Source organism: Amblyomma americanum, chromosome 6 (genome assembly GCF_052857255.1).
Source record: "Amblyomma americanum isolate KBUSLIRL-KWMA chromosome 6, ASM5285725v1, whole genome shotgun sequence".
NCBI classification, from domain to species: domain Eukaryota; kingdom Metazoa; phylum Arthropoda; class Arachnida; order Ixodida; family Ixodidae; genus Amblyomma; species Amblyomma americanum.
In genome coordinates, this window is record NC_135502.1 from 2,048,361 (window position 1) to 2,059,396 (window position 11,036).

An 11,036-nucleotide genomic window follows, 5' to 3' on the forward strand; every position below is an offset into this window, starting at 1 on the left:
CAGTCTATAGACTTCTTATAGACTCTATTGCCTCCCTATAGATATTTCTTTTTGTCTATTCAAACTCTATAGACTGTCTATAGACGAAAGTTTATTAGATGTGTATGGCCATAAATCTATAGATTACCTATAGACTGTCTATAGGATTTGTATTGTTTATAGAGTGTTCTCTTGGTTTCGTCTATAGAGAGTCTATAGGCGTTATAGACATAAGTCTATGGACAGTCTATGGACTGTCTAAAGAATCTTTTGAAAGAATGGTGTTTTACTTCTGTTGATAAGCATTGGGTAGGGGGTCCACTTTAGAGGAGGCTGTTCTGAGGAGTCCCTTTCGGAGCTGAACCATCTTGGGCGACCCACTGAGTCTTGGGTGTTGACATTTTAGCTTTCCGGGCCGTCTTTTGAACCAGGCGTTGGCGGCATTACCGTGCGCCAGTGAGGTGAGCGTCCCCGCAAGATGCACACCTCGGGGTACAAGGATGTCCAGATGTTGCGTTGAGACTGCCGCAGACGTCGGAACGGTAACCCACTTGGTGAAAGACTTCTTGGCATACTTGCTTGGTCGGCTTGAATGGGTAACGGGGCAGTTCACCTCCGCAGGAGATGACCGACCGCGGAGCATTACGGGTGTTGAAGGTAAAGATGGCCTTTCTGGTGGCGCCCAGCATGCGAGCCCCGAGGACTTGTACGCCAGCAAAGGGCGTCCTGAGGACATCCATAAGCTCGGTTTCCGAGGTGTTGGGAGTGAGGCCATGAATGACGCCCTTCAAGGCGGTCTCCACGGTTGCCACGTAGGCAGCGATGGCATAGGCCCGGGGGCGAGCGTAAGGCTGTCGATTTGTCGGACTTGATATACCGTATCAAGATCGGAGGTGCTGGTGATGATGATGTTTCAGCCCTGATGAATGCGCACCTTGAGGAAGCTCATATTTTTGGGGGAGCGGCAGACTTGGGCAACTGCAATGGAGATCTCTGGGGCAGTGAAATTCTTCAGCGGAAGACCTTTCTTGGGGCGGTGAATAATTTTGCAGTCCTGCTTGGGTAATGGGGTAAGGCGGTCGTGGCGAGGTGAAGACTTTGAAGGATATAGGTGGCGCATATGAGGGTTGCCTTGTGAATCCTGCCACCGTGACTGGCTTATCTCGAGCCAGGCGTTTCTGTTTGCTGTGCGTCAGATAGAGAGTCCAGTCAGAAGATTCACAGGCGTCCCTCTCGGCGGACCGGTGTGTTCTCCTGTGCAGGCGGAATGTCTGGAGGGGGAGGAGGTCCGTGCCTTCTTCCTCGTCGCTGCGGGAGAGGAGGGAGCGCCGGCGGCAACAAGAGCTCTGCGGAGCTTCGTGGCTCGTGCCTCGCCGCTGTGGGCGCACGAACCTAGGTAGGCTCTGCGCAGGCGGCCTCAATTCTGTGAGTTTCAGAGGGCCGCAAAAATGTGTGATTACCGTTATCCAGACGTAAAAGTTGCCCCAGACGTGCCTGATGATGTTCGGTCGATAGTCCACAATAAAGGGTAAAGAATGTTGGGGTGTTCTGAAAAAAATTGTGGAGCCCATGTGAAGTACGTCCGTACACATCAGCCACCTGGTGGCAGATCCTGGCACCAACGACACCCTTCCACGTGGCGGATACTGCTGCTATAAAAGAGGAGACGAGGCCACTCACTGGCACTGGGCATTGCAGCAGCAAATCAGTTGAGTTGCCCATTTTAGATTACCATGTGGTCATACTGGACCCTTTCACAAAAGCTAACATCGCTAAACTGGAACAGGTATAAAAACAGTCGCGCGTTTTATTTACAACACATTCACAATAACAACAGTTAAAGAACTTTTTAAAGAGGGCTAATCTTTCTGCTCTGGCAGAAATAAATCGTTGCTCGCGATTGAAGTTCTCATACCAACTAATCAAGGGGCATTATACAGCGCTGACTTAACAGAAATCATATCTTTCTCATCCGCACACGCTACTCGACAAAGGCATAATCTCACTATAACTCCTCACTATAACTCATTATAACTATAACTCTCTTTTCCTCGCACGTCAATTCTTTCAAATATTCGTTCCTGTGTACTGGAATATGCTAAAAATAACGTCGTCTCTACGCCAACATTAACTTCATCCTTACATGTTTACAGTGACATCATTTTGTTTGTATCGTATTCGCTGTAACAGTGTTTTAGCTCCTTTGGTGTAACGTCATGAATGATATTTTTTTATAAGGCCAAACCACTATCTTTGTATTTATTGAAATATCAATTTTATTAGCCTGTGCATTTTCTGTACTTGTCACTGTATGCAATACGCCTTTCCCGGCCTGCTAATATCACCGCATTGTGATTGAAATATTTATAAAATCCATTCCATTCCAAAAACCTTTATTTCCACCAGAGAAGAGGCTCCCCTACTCCCCATCTCTGGCACGCAGGCCTAGGGGTGGGGGCCGGGAGCCTCGCATCTAAAGGCAGGCATAGAGTTCTTGGTCTCTTGCGGCCTCCAGTGCCAGGTGAATGACTTTTTTCTGCACGGCGGGGTCTGCGCTTTGCAGAAGGGTTTCCCAGGCTTCCTTGCTATTTATTCCTTCTTTAATCCCTGGGGAGTGTGTACATTCCCAAATGATGTGATCTAGGGTCCCCCTATTCTCACATTTAAACTACCTTGTGACGTCATCCCAATCTCTTCACCATGGCAGGTGGCAACCTACCCACGGGGCAGTAAGCGAACTGCCTACTGTGGCAGGTAGCTGTTAAATTAATGATTGGTTGTGAGAAGTTCCTCAGAAAGAGCAACCTGGGTTTCACAAGCAACACCGATGGCTCTGTTCGAAAAACCGCCTGTCGGGGAACTGGCGCATTGTTTATCCGTTGCACCACTGCGCCAGGAGTGAAGTGAGGACTCACAGCGATCTGTGAATATTGACACGAGGATTGGAAGTAGAAGAAGAAAGAGATCGCAGCCTCTAGAAGTAGACGACGCTGAAGTGTAGGTCCGTTTCTCTGGTGCTCTCGTTCAGCCGCTGCAGTTCCTTTTCAGTGTAACAACTGTTACACATCTGGTGGAGCAGTGCTGGGTACGCTTCCCGACCTGCGTACGCCTACGAGATAAAGACGGCACTCACACCGGTCCATCAGCGCCCAAGCCGCCGCCTCCGCAGTGAGACAACTGAGTTCGGGCCTCTTGACAACCCGACGAGGAAGACGCAGCCTCGACCGACGGTCCCACCGGAAATGGCCACAGACAGTAGGTTCCCGGCGCCCATCCTCTACCACACGCCGCGAACAGCGCCATCTTTTCACGGCGACGTGTACGAAGATGCGGAAGACTGGCTGGACACCTTCGAGCGGGTCGCCCGCTACAACGGTTGGAGCGACGACCGTAAGCTCTATAATGTGTATTTTACGCTCGAGGACTCCGCTAGGACATGGTACGAGAACCACGAGAGCAACCTGTCCACCTGGGAGACATTTCGCCAAAATCTCATAGCTACATTCCCCAACGCAGACCGCCGGGAGAAAGCTGAAGCTGCGCTTCGCTCCCGTAACCAGCGGACTAACGAAAGCGTCCGCATGTATGTAGAGGACATGACGCGCCTCTTCAAGCGTGCTGACCCATCCATGGCGGAGGAGACGAAGCTTCGCCACCTCATGCGCGGGGTCAAGCAGGAACTTTTCGCCGGTCTTGTGCGCAGTCCACCGCGTACTGTTGCCTAATTCCTCACGGAAGCGACTACCATGGAGACGACGCTCCTGCAACGAGCCCGGCAATACAATCGGGATGTAAGCACGCTTGGGCCCGCTGTTTCTTCGATGCCGCTAGGGAGTGATGCGGCCGTTTTACGGGACCTAATCAGGTCGATCGTCAGGGAGGAATTACAAGCCCTCCAGCTGCCTCCCAGCGCGCCGTCTGTTACATCGATGTCTGAAGTCGTCCGGGACGAGGTGCGCCTAGCAGCACAGCAGCAACAACTGCCTGAGATCCCAAGACAGACTGAGGTCAGACCAACCTATGCATCTGTCCTCTGCCGGGCCCCAACGCCAGGCTACGACGTGAATACCGCGACTCACGCAGCGCAGCAGTCTGGTCTTTCCCGAGTGCCTGCTCGACCAGCTTATCAGCGGCCACGGAAGTGTGAAGTGTGGCGTGCACCGGACCGGCGGCCCCTTTGCTACCACTGTGGTGAGGCGGGACATCTTTACAGGGCCTGCCCGTACCGCCGAGTGGGTCTGCGTGGTTTCGCGCCCGACGACCCTTGCCCCCGGAATGGCGAACGACCATTCGAAATTGAAGCTCATCTGTCGGCCCGTCAGAGGCCTGGGACATACGGTCGCTACGATCCTAGGTCGTCATCTCCGCTGCGTTACCGTTCCCCAAGCCCTCGCCGAGACGCCGGCTACCCTGAGCGGCGTTCTTCCAGTCCACGCCGGGAAAACTAATTCCAGCGGTCTCCGGAGGCAAGGCCGCTGCTGTCGGGAAAACTGAAGATCCTCCTCCGCCGATATACCGATACGCTGATTCCTCACCGGGGCAGGGTAGCGACAGCATCCGACGCGCTACTTCTGATTTGCGTGTGACGATTAACGGAACTGACACCATCGCTTTACTTGATACTGGGGCTGACTATTCCGTGATGAGCCACACCCTCGCCCAGGAATTGAGCAAAGTTCTGACACCATGGTTGGGCCCTAGCATTCGCACGGCTGGAGGTCACCTCATTAGCCCGGCCGGAAGGTGCACAGCCCGAGTCGGCATCCGCGGTTTCGTCTACGTGGGTGAATTCGTCGTGTTGAGCGAGTGTTCGAGAGATTTGATCCTGGGCCTCGACTTTCTACAGGCAAACGGTGCTGTGATCGATCTACACGAGGCGCGAGTCACATTTTCGACGAAGCAAGCCGTGGCGCACAGTAACACAGAAGGCCCAGGAGTCAACGCTCTGCGCATAGTCGAAGACGACGTAATGCTGCCACCACGGTCCAGTGTGCTGGTGTTAGTCAGGAACGACTCGTTTCACGACTACGAAGGTATTGCGGACAGTCACCCTTCGCTGTTGCTCGAGAAGGGTGTGGCTATCGCGCGCGGTCTTGTTGAACTGAATGACGGCTGTGCGACAGTTTTTCTGACGAATTTCACGAACGAAATTCAGCACCTCGCCAAGGGAACGGCCGTCGCCTTCCTCTACGACGTGGATAGGTTGCCGAATCTGTGCCCCGTACAGGTGAATCTTCACGACGATGCCGCACGAAGTAACGCCCTTCAGAAGGTTAAAATCAACCCGGAGTTGTCACCTCATCAGAAGAACCTTCTGTCGTCGCTGCTACTTGATTTTAAAGATTGCTTCGCGGCGAGCTCCAAGGTCGGACGTACGCCGGTAGCCAAGCATCGCATTGTCACCGATTCGGCCACGCCACCAGTTTGTCAGCGTCCATACCGTGTTTCGCCTAAAGAGCGCGAAGCTATTAGGACGCAGGTCGATGAAATGCTTGCAGACGGCGTTATACAGCCGTCAACAAGTCCGTGGGCGTCGCCGGTGGTCCTGGTGAAAAAGAAAGACAACACGTTGCGATTCTGTGTTGATTACAGGAAACTGAATAATGTTACCAAAAAGGACGTATACCCACTCCCGAGGATCGATGATGCCCTTGACCGACTCCGGGACGCCAGGTTCTTCTCGTCCTTTGATCTGAAAAGCGGATATTGGCAGATCGAGGTGGACGAGCGAGACCGCGAGAAAACGGCTTTCGTGACACCCGACGGTCTGTACGAATTTAAGGTGCTCCCGTTTGGACTTTGCTCCGCTCCGGCCACATTTCAACGCATGATGGACACTGTTTTAGCTGGTTTGAAGTGGCAGACGTGCCTTGTGTACCTGGACGACGTGGTCATCTTTTCGTCTAGCTTCGAACAACACTTGCGCCGATTGCGCATTGTCCTTCAAGCTCTTCAGTCTGCACAACTAACGATCAAGCCAGAGAAATGCCATTTCGCCTTCGAGGAGCTCCGTTTCTTAGGACATAATGTCAGCGCACAAGGTGTTCTTCCAGACCCCGACAAGACTTCCGCCGTCTCCAGTTTCCCACGCCCAACCGACAAGAAGGCCCTCCGACGTTTTTTGGGCCTCTGCTCGTATTACCGCCGCTTTGTTAAAGATTTTTCTCGCCTAGCTGAGCCATTGACTGCCTTGACTCGAGATGACACACCCTTCGTATGGGGAAGTGCCCAAGACGCAGCCTTCGAGGAACTCCGCTGCCGCCTTCAAAGTCCACCAATACTAGCTCATTTTGACGAGAATGCAGAGACTGATGTCCACACTGACGCCAGCAATGTCGGCCTCAGAGCGATCCTCGTACAGTGGCAGGACGGCGCAGAGCGAGTAATCGCCTACGCGAGCCGCACACTTTCTCGATCGGAACGGAACTATTCGACGACCGAAAAAGAGTGCCTTGCCGTCATCTGGGCTCAGAGTAAGTTTCGACCTTACATCTACGGCCGACCGTTTCGTGTTGTCAGCGATCATCACTCGCTATGCTGGCTGGCCAGCATTCAAGATTCTTCTGGCCGGTTGGCCAGATGGAACCTCCGTTTACAGGAGTACGACGTTACGGTCGTCTATAAATCGGGTCGGCAGCACCAGGACGCGGACTGTTTATCACGAGCGCCGTGGAACCGGCTACGCAAGACATCCCCGAAGATTGCCCTGTTATTTGTGCCATTAGCATCTCCCGTATGGCGCAGCTTCAACGAGCAGATTCTGAGTTGGCGCCACTCATTAAGTATCTGGAGGGTCTGAATTCTCATGTACCTCGTGTGTTTCGCCGTGGACTACAGACCTTCATTCTGCGGCGTGGAGTCCTCTACAAGCGCAACTTTGACAGCAACAAAGAGACGTTTCTGCTTGTTGTGCCATCCCAGTTACGCTCCGAAATCTTAAGCGCTTGTCATGATGAACCATCCGCCGGCCACTTGGGGGTTAGTCGCACACTGCAAAGATTCGGCTTAAGTATCACTGGCCCAATTTACTCCCATCTGTGCGTAGATACGTAACAACATGCCGGGATTGCCAACGGCGCAAATCTCCTCCTCAGAAGCCAGCCGGCTTTCTGCAGCCCATAGCACCACCAAAGACCCCTTTTCAGCAAATTGGCATAGACCTCCTCGGCCCTTTTCCGAAGTCGACCAGAGGAAACCGGTGGATTGCGGTCGCGACAGATTATTTGACCCGATACGCTGAGACCACGTCACTTGCAAACGGTACTGCTGCTGAAGTCGCCGACTTCTTCGTCCACAACATCGTCCTGCGTCATGGCGCTCCTGCAGCTATCATTACTGACCGTGGAGCTGCATTTACGGCCCGCTTCACTCAGGCTGTACTCAAGCTCACGCACACCAGCCATAGACGTACAACAGCCTACCACCCGCAGACAAATGGCTTGGTAGAACGCCTCAACAGGACCTTGACCGACATGCTTTCCATGTATATTGATATCGAGCACAAGACATGGGACGAAATTCTCCCATACGCAACATTCGCGTATAATACCACGCAGCAAGAGACGACGTAGTTCACTCCTTTCGAATTAGTCTTCGGTCGACAGGTTAGCACCCCCCTCGATGCTATGCTACCCGTGGACCCCCCTGACAGTGAGAGTGAACTTGTTGTCGACGTCGCCACCTATGTTCAGCGCGCGGAAGAAGCACGGAAACTGGCCAGACACCGCATTCACCGTCAGCAGCAGATCGATGCTGACCGCTACGACCTTGGACGCCGCTACGGTACCTACCACCCAGGCGACTATGTGTGGGTTTGGACGCCCGTTCGTCGTCGCGGGCTGTCCGAAAAGTTACTGCGCCGCTACTTCGGCCCTTACCTTGTTGTCCGCCGCCTCAGCGACGTAACGTACGAAGTTGCACCAGCCTCGCTAGCTCGTTCATCGCACAACGGCAAGCGCAGCGACGTTGTGCATGTGGTGCGAATGAAGCCGTACAACGAGCGACCCCCCGAGTGACTTTCCGGCTGCATGTAGTCATATTCTGTGATGTCAGACTCGTGGTGTACCTCTTGAACACTTTTTCTCCCCGCTATTCGGTCTGACGGTAACACCTCATCGGGGCGATGCTCCTGAAGAGGGGGCAGTGACACGAGGATTGGAAGTAGAAGAAGAAAGAGATCGCAGCCTCTAGAAGTAGACGACGCTGAAGTGTAGGTCCGTTTCTCTGGTGCCCTCGTTCAGCCGCTGCAGTTCCTTTTCAGTGTAACAACTGTCACAATATTAAGTATAAAATGACCAATTACGCATATATCTGCGTTCAGACGATGCACAGAGGAAAGCCTAAGGGGTTTTATTTATTTATTTATTTATTTTGTGAGAATATGCCAGTACAGTAGCCGCGATTCTGTATACGAAACTGGAATTCCTGGGCATAGCGGACTATGCCCACTGTTGGGCAAAGGCCTCTCTAATGAAGGCCCTAATGAAGCAAACCATTTGTCGCACATTCATCATCAGCAGCAGCAGCAGCCTGACTACGCCCACTGTTGGGCAAAGGCCTCTCTGATTAACAGTTAGGAGGAGAAAGCCAGGCCGCATCCTTTCTCATACATCGCCCCGCTTTTTACTATCACATACTGCTTTATTACACTTCATCGCCCATATGTGGCGCTAATTAGTGACCCTAATTGACTACGCGTTCCTGTAACGTATGTAATTCGCCTACTGTGCTGTGTGAGGTGCTCGTACAATTCCTCCCACTGAGCGAACGTTTCTCAGTGGTGTAGATATAGCGTGCCGGGCTCCAAAGGAGAGCGCTTGGATTCCGCTTGACCAGCATTTTTCTTTTACGCGAAACTGCTTTTCTATACGTCACTATAGCCTTCATTCCGCAGGTCCAACTGGCCGACAACGATGCGGCCTGGTTAGTGGACCGAAATCATTTCTCAGCCGGCAGCAGGAATCGGTACTACTCCACACTTATCACTCGCTACATGGCAAGTGCTCCGAGTGGTGGGACGCTCGTCTCTGAGCTCGTGGCGCTTGAGGACGAAGGTACGTGCACTGAGTGGCACCTTTGCAAACCAGCACGTTCACAAAGCCCTGGGTGCAAGAAACCATGCGAGGCAATTGTAATTCTTGCGAATGCGTCTCCACTCGGTGCCTAGACGTTCTGGGGCACTCACTGAGATAACTTCACAGGGGAGCGTGTACAGGGCGTTCGCACGAGCGCGCTGAACATGTTGTACTCATTTGATGATGACAGGTGGCTTTGTCCCCTGCAGCGAAGGGGAAGCATACGCGAAACCGGCCCTTTTCTCACCTCCGTGCTTGCAGCACGGCGCTGCGAAGACGACACCTCGCAAGAATGACCACGAGTGACGACAAACCAGCGCTCTTTTTTCCTGCGGTGGTCATCGCGAATTTATCCGTTGACAGTCTCTCCTCACTTAAACTCAGGGGGCTCAGATAAACTTGCACAAAGGCAGCAGTAAAATAGGACAGAAGGTCGTTGGCGAAGCACATCACGTGACCAGTGGTGTCACCGGCAGCGGTGGAGTGTCTTCATTTTGCCGAAAGTAACAGCTGCGCTGGTCAACTGCGTCAGTGACGAAGGGCATAACTGTAGCGGCATTACATTTGTTTTCTGTGTGCCCACCACCCTTCTTGAAACCACTCCGTGCATGAAAACAAACATCCTGCTCGTCGTCAGCTTTTGCAGCCACAAGTTTTGTCAAAGCTGGCGATATGCCCATTACAGTATGAAATACACACTAGCGCCGATAATCGTTATTTCTGGACTGAATTCACGTGAACACCGTTAAGGCTGCATTCCATCTTTCTCCGCAGTTGAAACTCACATTAGAGCCGCTGCTCAGCAATCGGCCTCTTCTGGCAAGCACTTACCGATCGAACATATTCCGAACGAAGCCAGAAGAAACGACACGTTTGGTGAGTCCGCGATGTTTTGACCTCCCTCGGCTCGCGCCATCACGTCAAATGACAAACTACGACAGGTGATCCCTCTGGCCCCAGAGCCATTTCCTGGTCACTGCCATCCTAAATTAATGCAACATTCCGTGCCGGCTACGGTGCACAAAGCACAGTGAGCGCTGGTACCTCGGGAGTTCCTTTCTTAGATTGCAGTCAACCGCGTATATACGACGTTGCGCGTACCATCCGTACGCGCTGAAAAAAACCGCAGTTCATCAAATGGGGATCTTCCAAATGACTACAGGTTCTTGTTTTACTGAAATTTATCCAACTACAGGTAAAAATAACCTGAGCGGCAACCAAAGCATAATGCACGCCATGCAACTTAATCCGTGTGCTAAACACTTAATCTAAGCACCAAAAACTTCTACTGGAATAATAATAGCCCCAAGCAATTTAATCTGAGTCCCAACGCAATTAATGCAAGCGTCAGAAGTTTTAACCCGGGTGTCAACCAGTTTAATCCACATGTGGAAAATGAACACGGCAGATGATTAAAATGACAGGACACGAACGCCAGGAGTAAACTGAGACTGAGATTATTTTGAAAATCATGCGCCGCCTGAGCGACACGACTGCAGACAATATTTCGCTTTCGCCACATTTTTAGCTATTTCTTGACGCAAGTGCACGTCGTTTTAAAATGTAAAATGTCAGCATCATAAAACAGAACATGGCCTCAATACTATGCCTTACTGGCTCCAAATTATGCAAGGAGAACTAATGGCGGGTGAGACGTGCGCAGCCATTGCTGGAAAGAACTGGATTAAATTGTCACCTTTAATAAATGCAATTACTTTATCACACACGTAAACAAAACATTGTTAAAAATAGTAAATAGTTAGTCCTACGTAATTTCTTTGCGAAATAAGATGCAGAGCAGACGACAAGGAAGTTTCAAAACGACTGAAAGCGCCTCTGTATAGTCTCTCGTGGATTGTCGTCTGCATCTGCACAACGGAGTAAAGCCGGACGGTGGTTGTGACAGACATCCTGATAAGCACTGTGCGAGCAGCCTTCCCACTGATACGCACTGAGATATGCGCTACGGCTTCCTTTCCCTCA

At 51.8% G+C, this 11,036-nt stretch overlaps 1 protein-coding gene across 1 annotated transcript in view; it reads left to right on the forward strand.

Annotated features, from left to right (window-relative positions):
- LOC144094444 (membrane metallo-endopeptidase-like 1) overlaps positions 1-11,036 on the forward strand; it is a 69,725-nt gene that overhangs the window by 29,131 nt on the left and 29,558 nt on the right. The window contains exons 5-6 of the mRNA XM_077628380.1: positions 8,873-9,032; positions 9,828-9,929. Of these exons, the coding sequence (XP_077484506.1) occupies positions 8,873-9,032; positions 9,828-9,929 (262 nt within the window). The remainder of the gene's footprint in view (positions 1-8,872; positions 9,033-9,827; positions 9,930-11,036) is intronic.